Raw genomic sequence first — 23,944 nt, 5'->3', positions numbered from 1 at the left:
GTGCATGCGGGCTCTGCAGTGGGACCTGAAGTTTCAGTGGGCCCAGCATCACGGCAACCTGTCCGACCATGTCTTGATCTCGGAGGGCACTGCACAGCAGTTGCAGTGGTGGCTCACGGACCGCGATTGGGTCACGGGCAAGAGCCTCTCCCTACCCCTACCGGAGCATGTCGTAGTGACGGATGCGTCCCTCCTGGGATGAGGTGGCCATATGGGAGAGGCGGAGATCCGAGGCCTCTGGTCTCCGGCGGAGTCTCGCCTCCACATCAACTTGTTGGAGCTGAGAGCGATCCGACTTGCACTGAAAGCCTTCCTTCCCTCTGTCCGGGGAAGTGTCGTGCAGGTGTTCACGGACAACACCACCGCCATGTGGTATTGCAACAAACAGGGCGGGGTGGGGTCGTGGACCCTTTGTCAGGAGGCTCTGCGCCTCTGGACATGGCTGGAACACCAGGGCATCACCCTGGTGGTTCAACATCTGGCGGGCTCTCTGAACGCCAGAGCAGACGAACTCAGCCGCCGGTGCATGATGAATCACGAATGGCGTCTGAACTCCGCGGTGGCGCAAGGTCTCTTTCAGCAGTGGGGAGAGCCTTGGTTAGATCTATTCGCCACCGACGAGAACGCGCAATGTCAGCAGTTCTGCGCGTTGGAATTTCCAAGGCGGCACTCGCTCGGCGACGCTTTTCGTCGCGAGTGGAGTTGCGGTCTGTTGTACGCCTTTCCGCCTATACCACTTCGGCCCAGAGTGCTGAAGAAGATCAGGCGCGACCGGGCCCAAGTCAGCTTGGTGGCTCCGGATTGGGCACGAAGGTACTGGTATCCCGAGCTACTCAGTATGTTGACCGATCCTCCGATACGTCTGCCCCTTCGGGAGGATCTTCTGTCGCAGCAGCAGGGGACGGTCCTCCACCCGAACCTGTCCAGCCTCCACCTCCATGCGTGGAGATTGAGCGGCGGCAGTTGATGCCATTTGACTTGCCTCCTGAAGTCTGTGATATCATTCTGGCAGCCAGGCGTCCCTCCACAAAGACGGTATACGCCTGCCGGTGGAACAAATTTGTGGCATGGTGCAACGCAAAGGCTGTGGATCCCCTTTCCGCCCCTCTTTCTGAGGTTCTCCTCTTTCTTCTTTCTTTGGCCCGGCAGGGCTCTGCCCTGGGCACCTTGAAAGGTTATCTTGCTGCTCTCTCTGCCTTCTTACGGCTTTCAGATCAGCCCTCTCTTTTCAAGTCCCCTGTAGTGTCACGCTTTCTTAAAGGCATTACTCACACGTTCCCTCCTGTCCCTTTCGTAATGCCTCAGTGGGACTTGAATCTTGTCTTGACATTCCTGATGTGCGCTCCCTTTGAGCCTCTTCACAATTGTCCTCTTCGTCTTCTGACTCTTAAGACTGCTTTCCTGGTAGCCATCACCTCGGCTAGACGGGTGAGTGAGCTCCAGGCTCTATCGTCCAAGCCTCCTTTTCTATCTGTTCATCCGGACAAGGTTGTCCTTCGGCCTCGTCCTTCCTTTCTACCGAAAGTGGTGACTCCCTTTCATCTTGGGCAATCTGTCACCTTGCCCACCTTCTTTCTGCATCCGCATCCTTCCAAAGAGGAAGAGCGGCTCCACCGTCTGGACCCAAAACGTGCGCTCTCCTTTTATTTGGACTGCACTAAACAGTTCCGGGTGGACGACCAGCTTTTCGTTGGCTATGTGGGTGCAAAGAAGGGAAAAGCTGTACACAAACAGGCCATCTCCCGGTGTGTCGTTTTGTGTATAAAAATCTGTTCTTCCTTGGCAAAAAAGGAACCGCCTGTTGGGCTGCGCGCCCATTCTACTCGGGCCACAGCGGCTACTACTGCTTTGGGACGGGGGGTCCCTTTGCAGGACATCTGTCAGGCGGCAATGTGGGCTTCGCTGCACACGTTTGCCAGGCATTATTGCCTGGACAGCCAAGTCCAGAGGGATGGCTTCTTTGGCCGTTCTGTCCTCCAGGACTTTCTGGTGTGATCTTGGTTCGCAGACCCACCACCGGGGTTGGTATTGCTTGGGTATCTATTCTAAGGTGAGGAATCTAACTAACATGTTTCTTTCAGATGTACAAGTTACTTACCTTCGGTAACTATTTATCTGTAAGAAACATTAGTTAGTTAGATTCCTCACCGACCCACCCATCCTCCCCGTTCTGCGAACTGACATCTAGGGTTAAGGCTATCCCTTTCAGGGCCCTAGAATTTTTTGGCACCAGTGTCGGTATCTTGCATGGCTCTGCGTTCCTGGCGTGGAAGGCTATGTACAAGAACTGAAGTCAGCGCGCGAGGGCGGCGTCTAAGTACTCCGACGTCATTCCGGCGCACGATGCAGACGACGCCTAGCGACGCGCAAGGGGTATTGCTGACGAAAAATCTTCCGGATCCAGTCTCATGCCTGGGGATATTCTAAGGTGAGGAATCTAACTAACTAATGTTTCTTACAGATACATCGTTACCGAAGGTAAGTAACTTGTACGTAGGTTTGACAATATTGGAAAAGGATTCTCCGTGCTGGCAGCTACGGCCATCAGAGCCTCCAATGCAATGGCTATTCTTGGAAGGTACGATAGGCAGATGTGGTCAGACATCGCTCCTTTTTTGGAATTCCTGCTGGAAGATGAGGAGGCGGCAAAGAAAATCCTTTCTGAAGGTGAGAGCTTCTTCGGAGGCCATCGATGTGACTATGGACATTGCCTCCATCGCCTTTAGGCAGATGGCGGGTGCTGCAGTGTTGCACAGGCAAGGGTGGCTGAAAGCTACTTCTTTTCGACCAGAAGTCCAGGTGAAGGTGCTGGACTTGCCATTTGATGGCGAAAATTAGTTCGGTAAGCATGTAGATGAGACACTCCAGGCTATCAAATCAGACACTGATATGGCGAAATCCTTAGCCAATTTACAGCAGCAAAGGTTCTCTTCTTTTCGGGAAAGAAGAGGCCAGTTTACAGCTCGATCCCAGCCTCATCAGAGTTTTCAACCCTATTATCCACAGGGTTTCCGTCCTCCGTACTCCCCCCAGTCCTTTCGGCAGATGCCTGCTTCTACTTACTCCAGAGCTCCAGCTTGAAGACTTCCCACTTCGGGAGGTAAAACCCAGGACGCAGGCAGGAGACAATGAAACCCATCAGGCACCCGCCACCCCAGACCCACTTCATTCGGCTGTAGACTACTCCAAATTATTTTTTTCAATGGAACTACATTTCATCCGTCAAATGGGTGCTAGACTTCTTCAAGCATGGTCACACCCTAGAATTTATTCAACAATCTCCAGATTTCCCTCCAAAAAAGACAGCTCACTGAAATCTGGCGCTTCTCAAAAGGGAAATAGAACTCCTTCTTGACAAGCAGGCAATAGTGATAGCGCCGCGCAGTCAGCGCAACTTGGGATTCTACTTCCACTTTATTCTCATAACGAAAAGAACTGGAAAATGGAGGCAGGTCATGGACCTCAGATTGTTGAACAAGTTCATCAAAACCCAACCGTTTCGGATGCTGTCACTCCAGGAGATTCACTTTCTCATGGATTCAGAGGATTACATGACCTCTCAGAATCTTTTGGATGCGTACTTTCACATTACTATTCATCCAAAGCACTCCCGTTATCTCGGGTTCCGAGTGACAGGGTGCCACTACCAGTTCACGGTCCTGCCCTTCAGGCTAAAGTCTGTGCCCAGGGTATTCACCAAATGCTTAGCGCCAGTAGCAGCCTTTCTCCGGCGTTGCAGTAACCAGGTCCTTCCCTACCTGGATGATTGGTTGATCAAGGCTCTGACTTTTCATGCTGCAAAAAAGTCCACAAGCGCATGTCTTCGCCTTTTTCGCTCCCTGGGCCTCAATCTCAACAAGGAGAAGTCTCTGCTCCTTCCTTACAGCTCTCTGGTGTTTCTGGGAGTGAGATTGAACACCAACCTCTCAATGGCCTTTCCTACAGAAGAATTTCTCGACTTCTAAAGAATGCTCAATCCCTTTATTAAAAAAAGTTCCGTATATATTTACAAATCAATGTTGAGAATGTCATCATGCATACCGCTGATTCCTCACTGTCTGTTGCGTATGAGGCTTCTCCAGGAGCAGCTAGACAACCAAGGAGTTCAAGCCCAAGGCTTCTTCGAGTACATCATTTCAGTCACTCCTCTGATGATAAAGGTGATGTCCTGGTGGAAAGTCAAAAGCAGTCTCTCACAAGGTCTGTCCTTCCTTCCTCCAGAGCCTCTAATGGTCATAACGGATGCTTCCATGGAGGGATGGGGTGCTCACCTCCAAGAGCTTCAGGTTCAAGGGAAGTGGTCGGATCAGGAATCTATTTGCCACATCAACCTGTTGGAGCTGAAGGCAGTTTTCCTAGGGCTACGTGACTTCCTTCCAAGGATAAAAGGTTCTTCAATCCTTGTCGGCACAGACCACACAACCGCAATGTTTTACCTACAGAAACAAGGAGGGACAAGATTGCTGGCTCTCAACTCTGGCACAACGGATTTGGTTGATTCACCACAATCTCATTACAAGTCCAACACATTCCAGGGGTGCTCAACGAATAGGCCAATTTGCTCAGCAGAGATTCCAAGCAGTGTCATGAATGGGAATTGGATGCCGTTCAACTGTTTGGGATCGCCAGCCCTGGATCTTTTCGCTACATTTCTCAACAAAAAATACGAGTTCTACTCCAGCAGATTCCCTCAACCAGGTTCCCTAGGGAACGCCTACCATTTCTCCTGGGAAGGGACATTTGCCTACGCGTTCCCTCCGTTCCCATTGACACCCATGTCCTGCAAAAGATGAAACTAGAAGCTCGCTGCATCATTCTCATTGCCCCAGAGTGGGCAAGGCAGGTTCACAGAGCTGTTTCGCCTAACGGAAGGCTCTCCAATTCGTCTTCATCCCTCCGAACGTCTACTTTCTATGGACCAAGGCAAGGTGCTTCATCCGCAAGTTCAATCTCTTCACTTGTCGGCCTGGCTCCTCATCACACTGAATTTGGGGACATAGATATTCTGGAGGAGTGCTGTTCCATTCTTAAGGCCTGTGCCACCTCCACGGTCAAATGTTAAACTGCCAAAGGGAGAAGATTCTGCTCCTGGTGTGCAAATCACTCATGCCATCCACTCTCTTTGTCTCCAGAAGAGGTTTTGCCAGATCTCCTGTCCATAGCCAAGACTGGTCTCGCTCATTCCTTGGTGAAAGTACATTTGGCTGTGATTTCAAGGTTTAGGAGACGTTTGAGCCAATCGTCCCTATGGTCCTGCAGATTGGTGAAGGAATTCATGAAAGGCCTTTTCAGAGCCTACCCGCCGCTTTGGCCTGTTACGGTGGTCTGGCAATTGAACATTGTTTTGTCTCATCTCATGAAAGCACCATTCAAGCCGATTCACAAATGCGACAAATTTCTATCTTGGAAGGTGGCTTTTCTCTTAGCTATCAAGTCGGCTAGACGCATTAGTGAAATCCAAGCCTTCTCTGCTACAGAACCCTATCTTCAATTCCAGCAGGATGGAGTGGTGCTACGCACTAATCCCTTGCTCATACCCAAAGTATTTAACACGCTCCATCTCAACGAACCTGTGGCACTGCCTTCGTTCTTTCCTGCTCCATCGACACCAGCAGAGAGCTCTGCATTCCTTGGACATCAAACGATGTTTAAAGTTTTACCTTGAAAGGACTAAAGCATTCCACAAATCTACTTAATTGCTCATCGCCTTCTCTGCTCCTACTAAGGGTCAGGCTTTGACTAGAGCTTTGATTGCTCGCTGAGTTTCTTCTACTATAACATTCTGCCACGAAAGGGCCGGTCGCCCTCTTGTTTCCAAAGTGACTGCTCATTCCACAAGGAAGATGGCAACATCCTCAGCCCTGTTTGCCGGAGTGTCCCTGCCAGACATCTGCAGGGCAGCGACATGGACAAGTGTCCATACCTTTACAAGGCACTACTGCCTGGACACTTACGAAAGACGGATGCTGCGGTTGGCCAAGCAGCTCTTCGTCGCCTGTTCGCTTAAGTTAGACCTCAGTTACTGAGGTTCATTAAGAATTATTATAATCATTGTTTTGTTTATTGCTAGTTTGATTGTTATTATCTCTAGCAATCTTATTTGTGTATTTTATAACTGTGAAGGTTAAGTTACTTGGTTCACTTCAGGTGATAACGTTTTGTCGCATGGTGGGATGGTTTAGCTGTTTTCCCTACCTCCGATTGTGATTACTGACCCACATGAGATGTATCTTTGTTATTTGGGCTTGGGGCAAGACTTAGACATGTAACAAGTGCACCCAAAAATGATCCTAGACTGAGAAGCAAAGCTGCACGTTGCCGAAAACCAGAGGAAGTCTCGTTCCTTGCTTAAGTCCTGCTCTAAGTCGAGGACACAGACTTGCTCCAGTGAGCAGTCAATTTTGTACGTGAAGTACTCTGCCAAGTCAAAATAGAAGTCCAAACATCACAAGAAAGCGTATCAGGATTCTACCCCATCCAGCCATTCTTTATTTAAAAATGTTTCCCTTAGACGGTCTCCTTCTGGATCTTCGGTTGCGCAGCAGATCCCACAGTTGGTCCAAAGGCACCCCAAATTTCCCAGCCCATCGGTGATGCTGCATAAAAATAAAGCCTTTAAGGAAACCATGCTGCAGATATTAGCCATTCTACTGGCTCCCACGGCGTGCCTCGGCTTCATGATCTGCGCCTGTCCCTCAGTTAATGGTTTCTCAGGAGGATCCCTTAGTGGTTCCGATGTGACCCCGAACTAACTTCAGCAATATACTGACGGATGAGGCACTACAAAATTGCTGAAGCGCAACTAGTCGCCATACAGCCCGGTTATAATAATCTGCCTCTACCAGGGACACACACCATTAATGGCTCCATTATCTTTTAAGTTCTGATCAAAGCTATCTGCCATCCATAGATGTTGAGGGTGCGGATGCTTTTCCCCCTCACTATGAGGATTTTTACATGGATTCATAAGAGGCCAGTGGGCTTGATACTTTCTCTTATGTAGGGTTGAACTCTGCATTTGGACCTCCATGGGAAGAGTGAATCATTTGCGGTGGTAATTTGATGAGTATCTGACATTTTAGACCTACAACTGCCCTCTATTGAAGGTAAGACAAATGTCCCTAAGGTAATCTTACAATCTGACCCAGCCCCATATGAGCTCCTGCTCAATTTCATTGAGGTCCCCACTGACACCTTAAGGGGCACCTTATTGAAGCCCTCTTAATCACCTGTGAATAAACACGTGGCCAGACATCCCAGTCCTGCGCCGGCAGCCTTTATTTTCTCACTCAACATCCTATTCCAGACAGTCTGGTTCTTCAGGCTTCATCCAGCAAGATGAACAGTGGACCTGCTGGATGTGTATTTTAACATACTTCTCCTGCAGTCCTATAGATGTACTGCAGTTGGCTCAACAGCAGGCCTCTCTCCCTTCCTTACCCAGAGCTGACTTTGGTGACAGGCGCATCTCTGCCGGGTGGAGAAGGCCGCCCAGTGGAGGTGTGGATCAGAGGACTATGGTCTCCAGCAGATACCTGGCTACATATCAATCGCGGAAAAGAAGGAAACGGACGTCAGTGCGCCGGGAGGGACTTACATGACCTCGCTGACGTCATGTACGTGGACGACGTCAGGGCGGGGTCGTGTGGCACCGTCCCCTGGCGCGCAGAGGTGCCGCTGCAAAACCTTTCCGGATCCAGTCTCGCGCCTGGGGATATTCTAAGTTGAGGAATCTGCAGCTAGACAACGTCTCTACCAGATACATTGTTACCGAAGGTAAGTAACTCGTACATCTGTTGCAATTACAGTCCTTCATTTGGTGTTGTATGCCTTCCTTCCGAGCATCAAGGGAAGGTGAGTACAGGTTCTCGTGGAGGACAGCACCAGTGCTATTTAATACTGCAACAAACCGGGTGGAGTGGAGTCCTGGATCCTGTGCCAGGAGAATCTGTGCCTCTGCAGTTGGCTGAACCGTCAGGTAATTTCTTCTATTGTGAGCCACTTGATAGGATGCTTGATTGCCAGGGCGGACGTGCTCAGTTGATGGTGTCTGACAGAACGCGAAGGATGGCTACGTTTCGAGGTGGTGCACTGCATCTTCCAACAGTGGGTTAAATCTTCTCGCCACTGTTGAACATGCAGTCAAAGGTTTTGACGACTGGATTTTCTACAAAAATACTGTCAAGGAGATTCATTCCAGTTGGATTGGAACATGCAATCCTATATATGCCTTCCCACGCCTGCCTCTCATGCCCCGAGTTCAGAAGATGATCAGGAACGACATGGCCCAAGTCATCCTAGTGGCACTGGATTGAGCTGGGAGAGTCTGGTGCCTAGAGCGTCAGAGCACGTGCAGCTGCCCTCTGATCAGATTACCACTTAAGGAAGATATTCTGTCACAGCAGCATTGCTTGCTTCTCCACCCCGAGCCTGCGCAATCTACACATTCATGTATGTTGATTGAGCGGTGACCGTTGCTGGCATTTGACTTGCCACACGAAGTTCTGGATGTCATCCTGGCATATTTTCACAAAGCCTATTTTCACCAGGCTCTAGAAAACATTTGTGGCTGGTGTGGCACCTGTAAGACAGACCATCTGCAAGCTAAGTTGTCAGATATTTTGTTGTTTGCTTTGTCTTTAGCCCAGGAAGACCTTGCAGTGAGGAGGTTATCGTCCTGCTTTTGGCCTTTTTACTTATAGTGGACTAATCATCCTTGTTTAAATCACCTGTTCGGATTCCGTTTATTAAATGTTTGACACATGTTCCCTCCTAAAACAATTGTGATGTAACTTGGTCTTGACTTGTCTTATGTGTACGCCCTAAAAGCAGGTTCGGTGCCAACCTCCACCCCCCACGTTCCCCCCAAAATTAATATTAATTCTGGAAGTACCAGAGCCGAGTGTTCAGAAGGCCATCTTGTTTGTGACTCCATTGCACATTAGGCAATCCATCACCCTAACCGTATTCACCACCTCCTCACTCCCCGTTAGAGGAGGAGAAACTTCGTCAGCTTTTATTTTGATCATAGCAAGGATCACCTTATGGACGATCAGCTTTTTGGGGGAGTTCTCTGGAGCAGAGAAAGAGGAGGCTTTGCAGAAGAGGACTTGGGTCCCTTCCACGGGTGTTAGCACCCTAACGTCACTTGCTATAAGTGATTGATATGAAAGATAAGTATAGCATATTTTTGTCACAACACAAGTGCTGGGTTCTGCAAAGCCCAAGATTAGTAGTTTTTTTCAGCTCTGCCGCCATAGTAGGCCGGTTTTTATGCAATGTAGGATTGATGAGATCAAATTGCATTCTTGTTTTCACAGAAGCTGCTCACGCTTCTTCTGACTGAGCTGAATGAATAAACCACCTTGGGGGAGAGACTGGGAACTCGTGCCCTGGTTACAGCTGCGGGCCCTGCTGCTCTGAGCTCCTGGGGGCACAGTCTGCGTCAGGTGGTGGCTTGTCAGCCAGGATGTGGTTTTTGTCCCAGAGGAAGTTCATGCAAATGCACATCGCATGACTGGTCCGATGATGTAGGGTGCGCTGCAGCTTTGAGCCAGGGGCATACCAGTCGCAGCATTGAACCAGGAACGTGTCGGTTAGCGTTCGTGTTTTAGGTGTGCGTTAGAGGAAAGGGAAGCTGGTACTGTTTACTACACCTAGATCCCAGGTATGTTGTCCCCTTCTGCCAGATGCAGTGGTGACCATGCCAGCTGGAACCCCCATAGAAACACAAGTTTCTGTAGAACTGTTATAACGTCACCACATGATTAAAGTCACTGGCATAAGGCAGCTAAAAGTGTGTGGTCTATACATGTGCCTGGACCTTCTTGGCCCTTGGACAGCACAACCTGATGGAAGAGGCCTGAACCACCTTTGCCGGGGGTGTCCCCCTGCACATGGTGCCATTACAATTTGTTTTTAAATTAAATTGTTTAGGTTGCATTCATATAGTGCTTACTACTGCTGACGAGGTGTTGAAGCACTTTACAGCAAGAATCACACTCCCAAAGTTAGTGTTCAGTCCATTAGTCATTGGGGTTAGTTTTGCATGCTCATTCTATACATTCACTCCAATTTAGTTGTGGTAACTTAACATAGATGTTATCATTAGAGGGGGCTATGTGAGAAGCAGTTTCTTGCTGGATTTAATAGATAATGTTATGGTTTTCAAAAAGCGTTTAAGATGGCTAGGTATGACGTTTAGAGTATTTTATATACATAAGCAGTCGGAAGGCAGAAGGGAAGAAAATGTGCATTTGAAGAAATAATAAGGGATAAAACTAAGTTTCATTGAAGGTAAATTTTTCATGCAGGATTTTAAGGAAAACAGCAGGTTGAGATTTTTTGCTTAGTCTGTGGATGTAAACCTGTTGAAACCGTTCAATTCTGCTCCTAAGGAATGCAGCGCACACAATATTTCTAGAGGCATTTAAGAGGTGACACATACTTCCGGCAGTGAAAAGGAAGACCAGTGCATGTCGAGACCCCTTTACAAGTGACTGTCAAGCAGTGTGACAAATAAGCACCCGTAACTACAAACTGAAAACACCCAGTGAGACCCATTTTATATACCTACAACAGTGGTATATTCAGGACTATAACGTATTGTTACATTTTATGCAAATCATATGCATCATACATATACTATAAAACCTATACCCACCCACTTCAAAAATTGAACAAGGCAATTGATAGTGCTCCATGTGCTTGGCCTTGCTGTCCATCTAGTACAGATAATGCTCTGCACATGATGCCACTGAAAATAGGGGAGGAAGAGAGCCCATACATGTGCCTTGTCCTAGCTTGTGAGTGGTGCCCGGCGGAAGGTGGGGCTCTTTGTACCTAGTGCTCATTGTCATTGTTTTTGCAGTTACACGATGTAGCGCTTGCGACACCTGAGCATGCTGGGGGTGGTTGGGCTGCATGTGTGGTCATGCTCTGGAGCAGTTGCCCGTGCTACAGTCATGGAATGCCATCTTGCTGTGCGGTCATAAGACAGCAGGCCTTCAGTCACTGCTCCATCATGATTCGCCTCTTGCGGTAAGACTGACCTATGCCTGCGTGCTTGCCTTCCTACCGACGTTGATATTGTGTACTCCTGAGTTCGAGTTTGTCAAGTACCTTCTCTGCTTCTTTTCCCGTAGGCCTGGAGAGGGACAAGTTTGATAACAAGACGGTGACGTTCGAGGAGCACATCAAGGAGGAACACAACATGTGGCATTACCTCTGCTTCATCGTCCTGGTGAAGGTGAAGGACTCAACAGAATATACGGGGCCTGAGAGCTATGTCGCAGAGATGATAAAGGCAAGTGCGTAGCATCCTCTCAGACTGTGACATCCAGCTGCTAACTGCTCTGTGGTATGGTTGAGAAACTAGCTCTGGACTGTGGCAAATGGCATATCGAATGTTAGGTGTAGATCTAGGGTAAAACATAACCATCCAGAGGAGACTACGTCCTAGTATTGCAAAGAGCTAATCCCAAGATAAGTGGTGTCCCACTTGATCTGGTTGGTGTTTTTGACTACCTGGGGCTGACCCTCACCGAGGATTTTAATTGGAGATGTCATATTGAAAAGAGAAGGCTTAAACTAGCCCAACATACTAGGTATTGACGAGCACAAAATAACTTGCCTTCCCGCCCAATCTCACCAGCAATTCAAATCTATAAAATGCAGGCACTAGGAGCTGCCCTGTATGGGGCCGAGCTCTGGGGACACAAGGATATTTCTACTTTGCTACTTACTGAGAAATGCGTCCTACATCAGCTATTGGGTCTACCAAATACCACACCAGTACTACAACTTAGCCTTGACGTGGGAGTGAGGCCCTTACTTTTTCGGAGACAGATCTGGGCTTCTCCAGACCTGTATTCCTATTGAGAAGTGTTAGGGATCCCAGGGTCGGGAAGCATACCTTAAATAACATATATCAAAGATACCTTGATCAAGGTAGGGTGTGTGGAACTGTGGACAGATCCAGAGGCCTCTCTGACAGTAAATGACTATTAAAGAGGAGGCACCAGCAACTCAAAATGTATCTACTGCCGGCATACTCCTCATACGGCACCCGGACAAACTTTCTGTAGGATTATGGTAGACTAAAGCTTGGAACAGTTTTTAGGTGAAATAGTCTCCTCTGGCCCGAAAGTTGTACATGCAGTTTGGATACAGCACCCTACCAATCGTCTTTTACTACCAAATGGGCAAGTAAACGGAACCCTATTGGATATGCCTGCCCTAGCTGTGGGGCAGATAGGGAGTCGGAAGTTCATGTTCTGTTCTTTTGCCCAGTTTATGCTTCAAGCAGGAAGAAGTGGGTTGTTCCTGTTTGTCAGCTTTTTAGTGTCCGGGATTATCAAATCGCTTTTCAAATTTTAAAAACTGAGGTTAGACAAAGTTTGGTTTGCGCTGTATCACGCTTTTTATTTGCAATATGGAGGATTAGGCAAAAGATGTGCCTCTAAATGTTTGCTTATTTTTACTAATATATTCTCTATAACCAGTTTTATTTGGTATCCTGCATACTGGGTATATTTGCGTTTTAATATTTTATGGAGTTTAATTCATGTCATATAATATCTGTTTCACTTTTATCGTATACAGCCAAAGTAAAGTTAATAAAGTAAAGCAAAGAGCCCGAGTGTCACATATGTAGTAGACCCAGGAGCCCCAGACCCTTTCTCGTGATGAGTCTCACACACTACTCAGTTAGTACAAAGGCAATCGAAGAAAAAATAATGGGGCAAACAGCCTTCCAAAAGGGCAAGATCAGTTCACGAGTTGCCAACCTTGGGACTATGATGAAGGATTTATCCTACTAGGATGGCTGAAACTTGGAGGTCTGAGTTGACCCGACACAAACTATGGTTCAGAGGCTGGGGCTCCAGCACTCCATGCACACTTACTTACCTTTATTGTTGATTGCTTTTGGCCCCAATAGACTTCACAGGAATTCCTCTCATCGAAGCAGGGGTTTATGTGAGTTTTTTATTTTCCATGTGATCCTTTCCAGTTGACTTATTACTTCTGGAAGGACTGGTGAATGCAGGGGTTGCTGTGGCGCACGCGCTACCTGTTCTCAATGCTGCTGACTCCGGCCTTGTAAGACTAATAGTTTGGTCTGTCCTGACTGAGATTGTTGCGAAATTAAGAATTCATCCTAAAGTACATTTGCAACCCAGAACACTAAAGTTATTCCATGTCTGAAACGGCTATCCTTTGTATAGGTACCACATAAACCTGCTTACAGCTCGACACAGGGGTACAGTTTTAACTTCACCGAGTGCCATTTTTCAGTCAGTTGAGTGTCTGCTACTGTCGGGGCTCTTCCATATATTGGTTTGGCCAGTCAAGTTCCTAGGAGTTCAGATCACATTGATCAAGTTCTATTCGGACTGTATTGATGGCGGTGAAGGTGTTTGCAGTTTGACCCTGTACTGAAGAGTGTATGGTGATTTAGGCCCTGCACTGCTTACTCGAATCTTAGGAGGTTTGGTTTTTCTACATCCAATGAGTAACAGTTTTGGAAGACCAGGCCAGCGTACCTCTTGGGGCTCTTGTGAATGCAGTCCTTCGACTGATTCATGCTCCCCCATAAACTCTGGTTGTTTTGCAGCTGCCCCTCTGGCCTTCCTTGAGCTTTCTCACGGGTGGGTTTTAAGATTAATATTCCAGATGGAATTTATTTTTTTATATTTTCTTACCCCAGCCTATTTTGCACTTGTCCATGCAAACTCCGCCCCCCCCCCCCCCCAGCATGGATCGTAGTGCTAGCTGTGCCTCGCCTGAAACGTACTTCTCTGTTCAGCGTAGTGTATGGTGCACAGATGACCTTCTGCCCCTTCATCTACAGACCGCGCGTCGTCCTCTGAGCCGTTTCCACGTTTGAAGTCTGGTCTGGGGCCGACATCTCTCGGCCGTCCTGAAGGGTTATCCCTTTAGTCTACGGTTCTGGTTCAGCTTGACATCCGTAAGCACATTCTGCCAACACGGATTCGGACGAGTTATTCAGGTGCTGGAGAGATCTTCTGTTGTCTAAAGGTGCAGAGGGCTCATAGCCAAGCGTTCAGGCCCTCCCTGTGCACGAGTAGCTGGACCCCTCCGTTCAAGGAGCCTCTTCTGTGTCGGAGGTGCTGCGCCAACCATGGGAGTTCCTCCTTTGTAGACATGCAAACAATACTCTATTTCTGGAGATAGTGTGGGCTTTATCTCTTCCGCTTTCTGCACCTCACCCCCGTTCACTCTCTGCATCACACTCGGTGCTCAATACTAAACCATTTTCCCCTCTCCACCTCTCTCTCTCTACTTCCTCCCTCCACCTCACCCTCTGCTCTCCACCTCACCCTCCTCTCTCTGCCTCACCCTCCTCTCTCTGCCTCACCCTCTTTCTCTCCCTTATCCTCCTTTCTCCATTCTGTGGCCTCCTCGATCTCTACTCCACCGTCCCATCCTCTCACTGCATCAGCGTCCTCTCTGCACATCACCTTCTCTCCACCTCACCCTTCTGTCTCACCACACCCTCTCTCCCTGCCTCACCCTTCTTGATTGGTTTCCCCTCTCACTCTCTGCCCCATCCTTCTCTTTCCAATCCACTCTTCTTCCCTTAACGGTCTTCCCTCTACTCACTACCCACCCTCCCTCTATTCACTACTCACCCTCCCTCTATTCACTACCCACCCTCCCTTTGCCTCACTCCCCCCTCCCTCCCTCGAACTCTCCTACCGATCACGCGCTCCTTTCTCTGCTTTGCCATCTCTCTGCACCTCACCGTCAGCATCACCTTCAGTGCTGCTACATATGGGGTAATGATTTTGTGTATGTTTGTAAACATCAAATGTGGGCCTGTTTCAACCTGTAGCTGCCAAGAGTACAGCTCCTCGGGTTGACTGGACTTCCTTGGGTGGCTATTTTTCCAAATAATATTTGTTTGTGGTTTTTTGAGCAGATTGTATTTTTAAGGGAACGTAAGAGGAAATGTACATCTCATGTGAGTGTCTCAGATCGGAACCGTTTCTCTTAAAATGTGACTGGCGTGTAGGTGCCTCTTTGACATTCTCTTCCTCTTTTCACTAGTCGCTCCCCGCCCCATCACCCTCGTTCTTTCTCCATCTCTCGCCCTGCATGTTTATTTTGTTTTACCAATCACCCCCAGTCTCGTCACCCTCCTTCTCTGGCCCCTCGCCCATCTCTGATCACTTGCTCATCACCCTTCGCGGATCACCTTCCTTTCTCATCACACTCACCCTTAAACAGCCTCGTGCTTTGCCTTTAGCCTTCCCTACTCCTCTCCCTCTACTCACATCTCTCCCCCCCTCCCCGTACTTTCCTACCCATGTCCCTACTCCCGTCAAACACTTTCCTCCTCCTTCTCCAGCTCCATTCTGATTCATCCCACTACTTTCTCAGACACCTCCCTCGTCCACCTTTCACAGCATCTTTCAATCTGACATTCTTGGCCCTCCTCCTCCTCTCAAATCCACCATCTCATTATTTTTATTTTTCCTTCTCGCGCCTTTCCTTTTATTTGATCCAGCTCTTCCCTTTGTCGTCTTCCTTGCTGTCGTCTTTTCTGTCCTCGCTCTCTCCTTTAATCCCTCTCCGTCTCATCTGTCTGTGTCCCTCCTTTTATTCGTGTCCCGATTCTAGAATGCCTGATCATGTTCTCAACCATTCAGCAAAAACAGTTGGACAGAATGCAGAACAATGTCCCACATTCACCCCAGTACAGAGATCTGGGCCTAAATCCATCGTATTCAGCGCCACAGTTGTGAAAACCGTGGCCTTGTTTTCAAGACTTCTGATGAAAAGGCAGCCAGATCCACAGCTGCGAGTTACTCAGAAGCTAATAACATAAATCGATGTGAGTTATGCACTCTAGTTTTCAAATTCCTCAAACGTCAGATATTTGAAACTCAAATACGTGTGGTGATCTAGCTGAGGCACAGCTGGCAGCTCCAAAGTATATCAATGCCAGGACAGTAATGTTTTTTCCAACACCTGCCGTCGCACTCGTGTCGGAAATGAAAGGGTGAGCCGGCGCAAGAGTGCAGTAACATCTGGTCACTGCTACAGTGAAAGCGTACGAGGGGAGCCTCTCACTGCTAATGTCAGGGAGCCTGCGCAAGAGTGCAGTAACATCTGTCACTGCTACATTGAAAGCGTACGAGGAGAGCCTATCACTGCTAGTGTCAGGGAGCCGGCGCAAGAGTGCAGTAACATCTGTCACTGCTACAGTGAAAGCGTACGAGGAAAGCATCTCACTGCTGCAGTGCCAGGGAGCCAATGCACTGAGTGCAGTAACACCGGTCTCTGGTACAGTCCAAGAGCCTGAAGTACATACGTGGTGGGACAGTCTATGCTCCGGAGCCAACATACGAATGCAGTAACTGCCCACTGCTGCCCTAGGAGGGATCCGCGTGTGCGAGGGCAGCCAATCCGTGCTGCAGAGTCTGAGCTGAGCAGTGAATGCAGTAACATCTGATCACTGCTGCAGTGCGAGAGCTCGACCTCCGAGGGCAGCCTGCCACTGCTAGTATGAGCCGAGGTATGAATGCAGTAACTTCTGGCCCCTGCTACAGCGTGAGGGAGGCTCGATAGGAATATAGACACGAACGACATCACTGCTTCTTCGTCACTTCACTGCGGTGAGCAGTGACTCCACCGCCCCTCCTGTTGGACAGGCCTCACAGACGGCTTGCTCCCTCCCCGCTCGACAGGGCCCGGACTCCGGCCCACCTGGCATAACCCCGCGACAAGCACCTGTACTCCGTCTCCCGACGGACCCTTTGCCCTCGGACCCTTACTCATCACGGGGTCCAGCCCCACCGGCTTCCCCGGCCGGGTCAAGCCGCCATCTTGGGCCCTGCACCACGCGGCCGCCTGGCCTCCCCTCGACCCTAACCCCGGGCCTGGCCGGCCCCGACATCCCGGCACCACCATCCACCCAGGAGGTGAGCGGACCACTTGGCAGGTCAATGGGAGAACGAAGTGTCAAGGGCTCTCCCCCGCCAGGTGCCGATCGCCCCCAGCTCCCCCAGGCACTGGCTCCACCCCCTGCTGGGTGTCTGGACACCTTCATCCCGGACCCTCCGACCTCCAAGTGCGAGGGTCCGGACATCAAAGGGCACCAGCCCTATAACTGGGGCAACTCCGGAGCAGGAAGGCAGTTGTATCCTGGAGTCGAGAGACACCGAGTGAACTCAACCTTGACGGTCTACTGGCGCTGCCGTAGCCCGCTCTTGTGAACCATCGTCCTGCCTGCTGGCGCTGCCGCGGCCTTCTGCAACATTCATCTTCCTGGGACCTGCTGGCGCTGCCGCGGCCCGTTGTAACGACCATCCTCACCGGGACCTGCTGGCGCTGCCGCGGCCTTCTGCAACAGTCATCTTCCTGGGACCTGCTGGCGCTGCCGCGGCCCGTTGTAACGACCATCCTCACCGGGACCTGCTGGCGCTGCCGCGGACCGTATATCTTCCGGGGACCTGCTGGCGCTGCCGCGGCCCGTTGTATCGACCATCCACACCGGGACCTGCTGGCGCTGCCGCGGCCCGTACCCCCAAGCTCGAGGATTGTGAGCTCATCATCATCTCATCCGAACTACCTGATTGGTAAATAGACTGTCCCGCTACCCCCTTCCCTACCTTGCGAGACTATAATCGAGGGGACCCCTGAGTCCAGACCTCCTTGTACCATTCAACCGTACCTTAAATAAGTGCTTATAAAGAACACTGAACCTTATCCGTGTGTGATATCTGTCTGTGGGGGGGAAGTTACTTGTCTGTACGATCACTGGAGACGGCTCTCCCCGGAGACCTCTCCTCCTGACCCCGGCCGACCCTCCCGGTCCGTCTACCTTTTCTAACACCTCCCTTCACATTGATTACTGCTGTCGTGGTGTGAGGCAATCCAGGTACATGTTCAATGGCACCTTGTCTCTGGTGTAGTGTGGGGGGGGGGGGGGGGGCAAGGTATCGTTCAGTCACCTCTTGTCACTGCTCCAGTGTGAGGGTCTAGGCAGTTTCAAGTAAAGCGCACATGGGCGCCCCACAGCCCTGTTGCTTTTGTAGTCCGCGAGTGCAAGAACACTGCCTCTGCTGCACTAGGGGGAAGCCCACCTGTATAGTGGCTGGCATCCACTGCAGCAGTGGCTGAGGCAAGGGATGGGTGCAGTGCATGTGCCAGGGCGCCGTGCAGTAGCCCCTCACTGCACCAAGGGATGGTGCTGTACAGTGAGGGACACCAGTGCGGTACTGTTACCACATACACTGCAGTAGTGGGGAGGCGAGGTGCAGTACAGTAAGGGACACTGTGCGGTGCATTAACCTCATCCACTGGAGCAGTGAGGCAAGCTAGTGAGTGATGTACAGCTAGGGACACCGGCAATGGCGCAACATATGCCCCCGCAGTGCGGGGGGGGGGGGTCGAGCTGCAGGGGTCCCGTCAGCAAAGTACGCTGGCCTTAGAGCTCCTTGCAGAGTGGGAGAGGCTCCAAATACCGTGCAGGAGTGTGTGGGGGGTGGGGGGCTTTTGGTTTTGTTACTCCAGTGGCACACCGGGTGCGGTAGTGTCTGGGTACAGTTCCATTCACTGCAGCACTGAGAGGCATGGGACAGCTCCAGTCCAGTATCTCCATTCCCTGTGCCGCGTAAGGGGCACGGTGTGGAATAGGCCTCAGTAACCCCATGCACTGCAGGGGATCCCTTGTACGAGGGGCTAGGATTCACTCCTGCAGTGCTGTAAGCTCTGTAGTGCAAAGATACCCCCGCTGCATGAAATTCTTCTGTATGAGTGTGCACTGCAGGGACCCCATGCACTGCAGGGGTATCCCATTCACGAGGGGCTAGGATTCACTCCTGCAGTGCTGTAAGCTCTGTAGTGCAAAGATGCCCCCGCTGCATGAGATTCTTCTGTAGGAGTGTGCACTGCAGTGGCCCCATGCACTGCAGGGGTATCCCTTTCACGAGGGGCTAGGATTCACTCCTGCAGTGCTGTAAGCTCAATAGTGCAAAGATGGCCCTCGCTGCATGAGAGCATAGTGCAGTATACCCTGCAGTGCCTGAGATTCTCCTGTAGGTCTGCACAGCAGTGACCCCCATGCAGTGCAGGAGACTTCGAAACATTAGGATGCGGAATGTCGACTCCTGCAGTGCAGTCATTGCGGGTAACGTAACCCCTGCTGCCCGGTGTGGGCTGCAGGCATCCATGGGGAGTGGGTGGCAGTCCAAGGCCTTTGCGGCCCTACGTACCCAGTAAAGATTTCAGAAGAGAACCCAAGAACTGACTATTCGACTAAGACCTACGCACCTCAGCGCCCAGATAACCCGAGGGGCGAGTCGCGCTATGTAAGACATTCATTGATTGATTAAGGGTGCTCTCGTTTTATGCCACTGACCGCAGCTGTGCGAGCGCGTGAATTGTGCACACTGGCGAGCTCGGCCTGTTGCCCGGATTTAGTCCAGTCTACAACATGCCATGGGTCACAGCTCTAGGGCGGGGGGCTGGCCCGTGCTGCGCAGGGACCCTTCGGGGTCACTGGGCCTGGAATGCTGATTGCACTGCTCGTCGACCCTCTGCCGGTAATGCGGGGGTCGCTGACTCCTCAACGCCGGGCTCTTTACATAATGAGGCCTCAAGTCAGGACCCGGGCCGGGGAAGGCAAAGCCGGACCCGATGGAGGCCCGGGTAAAACGTCGGCCGGCGGCGGGACCCCCCCACGCCACGCCTCCCGCAATTAGAAGACCCGGCTAGGCCGGGGAGGGCAGGGATAGGCCCGCAAACAAAGGAAGCTCCCCCCCCCAATCAGGGGGCGAGAAAGATAGGCAAGGGGGGGGGTTAAGAAGGGCCAACGGCCCGGGAAACCACATTTCGAATTCCCCCCCCCGCAAAAGAAGAAGAGAAGCCCACCCACCCACACCTAAGGATACGGGCGTCGCAGCCGTAGGGGGGAAGGGTAGCGGAGCTGACACGAGGAACCTAGTAGAGAACAAAATTACTAGGAGATAGATGAAAGGCTCGCATGGTGTCCTTGTCATGACTCACGGCAGGGGCACTGGGGGAGCCATTGGGCGGCGTGCCGCCAGACAAAGAACAAAGATGACACTCCCGCAGTACCCCGGGGATGCCTTACGGCAGGGGTACAGACGGAGAAGATGACCAGGACCCCGCCGCAAGAAAATAGAGTAGATGCTCAAGTAAGGTCCTTGGGATGCCAAACGGCAGAGACCGCTGGGAGAAGGGAGGGCCCCGAAAGGATACAGGACGAGCGGGACGGCACTTGCAGCCCGGGCATGCCCAGAAAGGGACACCCTCCAAATCGGTAGCAAGTTGAAGCCTAGACCCGTGAATCGAAACACAGGGATTGGGGCCCCTCTCTCCTCTCCCAGGCAATTGAGGCGGCTGGGTCCAGAATGCGAATAGAAAAAATGATGAACAATGGATAAAAATGAAACATGGTCATTGAAGGACTATAATAAGACCATGAGTGTTGAAATTTGAAATATGAAGATTTCCTGTTAACAAAATGTTTGTTGTGAAAATAAAACTGCGACCTTTTCAGGCACCAAGAAGTGGTCAAGTACTAATTAAGGGAAAAGCGCGCAGCGATGGCAACAAACACGGGGGAGTGGGGAGGGAGTGCTCGCCGCCTGGACGGGGTTTTGTGAGGAGTCAGCTGAGGGGATTAGCCGGGCGGGAGGAGCGCTTCCTGTCGCCACCTCGTGTTCTCCCTCCGGCCCCTCCATCTGCAGCTCTGCCAGTGCCCCCCGGCGGCCGGCCTTGGGCTGCAGGGCCTCGATGGGTCTCACCGAGCTCGGCCAGTGTGCATCTGTCACGATCGATCGCACCCCGTTTTTTTCAATATTTGGGTTTACCGTTCTAAAGCACCAGGGTACCCAGCGTCTCCCACCTTACTTTACGGCCTGGTATCCAGTAATTACCCTGAGGACTCTATCTGTGTACCTCGGTCCCAACCTGCCACTGCCCGTCACAGAGAGAGCCCGACGAAGGCCTCTGCTTCTGACCTGCAGCCCCGGAGGTAGGTTCACGGGAGACCGAGCCCCTCCGTCGGCCTCACCAGGCCGCCCCAGCAGCACAACGCATGCGGATGGCCATGTAACAATAGGTTAAAACAACTTCTTTAAAATACTGACTCTTATCTGCGGGCGCGTGGCACTTCATTCAGCACAATGGACTCTTTCATCCCAGTGTGACCTCTTAGTATATTTACATTTCTGAACATGAATTTGAAGCATCAATTGCTCCCCTTCCCCACCCACACAGCTCTGACGCGATGCAATTATGGATCAAGAGACCAGGCAGTTCCCATGTACTGTACATGTGTCTGTTACAAGTGGAGTAACATTAAAGTTTGTTCAAACCTTGGGGAGAGGGTGTACAGCGCACATCGAACATGAAGTGTTTAGGATGCTTTCAAGCGTGAGCCGAAAGTAGAAGGTGGTAAGTGAAATAAATAAATTGCACACGATCGCTCGTTGGTCAGACGGGGAAGCCGGGATTGATCGTAGGTTTCCTGGTGTCCAATCATGGCCGAGTGGCCGTACTGGTACCGGGCTTTTTCCCGGGGGTGCTGCTATTTTCTCCTTTTTCTGGGGCAGCTTCCTTTGCTCTCTTCCCAAAGGCCCGCTTGGTCTTTTGGTGCAGCCCGTTCCTTTGTCGTCATTCAGTCTGACCTGCCGCCGTGTAGGGCACAGTCTCATTACACAAGCGGGACCGACGTGTGTGCATGTATTGTATAGCGCGGTCGGCAGAGTGCGGCTGTGCAAGGACCTCTCGTGCGCACGTCTCCGTCCCTCAGGGTAAAGTGCTCCGGGTTTCAGTATTTAGATCGTACACAAGCGCATAGAATGCCAGCTAGAGTAGATCCATTTTAGGATTTGTGGATTCCCAGTGCGGCCCTGTGTGCAGTTTTAACCCACATGAAGTGGAGGGGTGGGCCGAAGCCACCTCAAGGAGCGGCTCGTTTTTGGCTCGAGTTTCCAAGTAGACGCCGAGCCAGGACCCAGGTATCTGACTGGAGCCATCATAGGGTCGCCGACGTTAGCAGCAACCCAAAATGTTTCATTGCAGAGATGGAGGCAGCTGGTGCGCGTTATCCGTGGCCCGCGGGGCCTTCACTGTTCCGATAATGTGGTTCAGGGCGCTGGGCCCTTCTCACTCAGTGTTTCCAGCTCCAATGCGGACGTGTAAGTACGTACCCCTTATGAGCCAATCATAGCTGCAACCCCCCAGCCCCCCACCCCCAATAGACAGGGCACATCACAAGCACTCATACGGGGGCCTCAGTCATTTAGAGGGGGCCCATTCACCTTCAAGGTCAAATGTCAGTGCAGTGTGGGAGACTCATTCTGCTGGGACTCCAATCATTTTACGTTACCCTGCCAGTAGCTCGCCTCTGCTTCTCAGTTTTGGCATGCAAGACATGCACTCATTCCTTGAGGTGCCATTCAAGGCCTGTGGGCTCCAACACCCCCCCCCCCCCGCCCCCCCCCCCCCACCCCCCTTAAAAACCTGCTAATCCGTCTTGGTTGTCGCAGCTCTGCACCTCTCCTGGGCTGGTGACCAGCAGCACCCCACTACTGGTCTTTTGCATTATAAACCTGACGTCAGTTCTTCTTTTTTCCGCGCCAGTAAGCGCAGATCCGGGAGAGCTACCCCTTTTTAGTCTTTTTTGACTAAGTTTTTTGATCCTTTTTGATCTTGTCTCGACTCCGGTGCCGGTAGGATGCCTGGTTTCAAGCCTGTGCTGACTGCAACCGCTTGATGTCGGTTACGGATCATCACCGCCGGTGCCTTTACTGTTTGGGCCTCGACCACGACGCGGAGTCGTGTTCGGACTGCAAGGCCCTGACCTCGAAGGCTAGACGGGAGCGGTCCCATAAGCTCCTCGAGCTTCGCCACTCGGCTCCGCGCCCCTCTCGATCCCGGTCCAGGAGGAGGTCCAAGGATCGGTCGCGGAGCCGCAGCCGACGTCATCATCGCTCGTCTGGCTCCAAGTCTTCGGGTAAGTCGAAGCACTCCAAGAAGTCCAAGAGGCGACACCGCTCTTCGGACTCCCCTCGCCGCTCGTGCGTCTCGGCCGAGGGTCAGGGTGGTTCCACCCCCTCGGCTCCAGCGGAGCCGCAGGTGCCGCGCAAGTCCCCATACCTGCCGGTCCCTGGGACTGACGCAACGCCGGCGGAAGTCAGTGCCCACAGGACTGGGCAGATGAACTGGGGGAGGCCAGTGGTCTGGATACCTCACCAGACACTGGATTCATCTCTCCTCCGACTGTGGCTTCGGAGGAGGGTGCTGCTTTCTCTGTGGTGCTGCGCAAGGCGGCCGCTGCCCTTGGGCTCGAGCTGCCTGCCGTGGCTGTGAGGACTAACGTCCTCACTGAGGTGCTTCAGTCTGCAGCAAGCTCCACTGAGCCTCTGCTGCAATTCAATGAGGCCCTCATTGACGTTCTGCAGGTCACCTGGTCCAAGCCCTCCACAGTTCCTCCTGTGGACAGGAACGTCGCCAGGCGCCACCGCCCTGCTCCGGGTGACCCCAGTTTTCTGTCCCAACACCCCACCCCCGAGAGCCTGGTTATCCAGGCTTCTACCTCCCAATCCTCCTTCCCGACCGCTCCACCGGACCGGGATTCCAAGAGACTGGAACAGTTTGGCAAAAAGCTGTTCTCCTCCCTTAGTTTGGGTCTGCGGTCCTTGAACACCGCCTGTCTTTTGGACCGTTCTTCCCACTCTCTGTGGGATACGGTGGAGGACGTGCTGCCTCTGTGCCCGGAGGAGGCCCAGACACGACTTACCCAGGCTCTGGCCGATGGGAGGGATGCAGCACGACATGCAATCAGATGTGGGCTTGACACTACGGACTCGCTGGGTAGGGCGATTTCTACCACGGTGGCGCTTAGACCTCACGCCTGGCTGCGGTCCACGTCCTTTTCGGG

General features: G+C 51.6%; 1 protein-coding gene across 5 annotated transcripts in view; it reads left to right on the top strand.

Moving 5' to 3' along the window:
* The window catches only part of ITPR1 (inositol 1,4,5-trisphosphate receptor type 1), a 1,957,366-nt gene that overhangs the window by 1,753,416 nt on the left and 180,006 nt on the right, over positions 1–23,944 (top strand). For all 5 annotated transcript variants that reach the window (XM_085624511.1, XM_085624509.1, XM_085624508.1 and 2 more), the window contains one exon: positions 11,145–11,305. In XM_085624511.1, the coding sequence (XP_085480637.1) occupies positions 11,145–11,305 (161 nt within the window). The remainder of the gene's footprint in view (positions 1–11,144; positions 11,306–23,944) is intronic.

The sequence above is a fragment of the Triturus cristatus genome, chromosome 9 (genome assembly GCF_964204655.1).
Source record: "Triturus cristatus chromosome 9, aTriCri1.1, whole genome shotgun sequence".
NCBI lineage: Eukaryota > Metazoa > Chordata > Amphibia > Caudata > Salamandridae > Triturus > Triturus cristatus.
The sequence above is the reverse complement of the archived record's forward strand: the minus strand, read 5'-3'. Positions and strand labels throughout refer to the sequence as shown.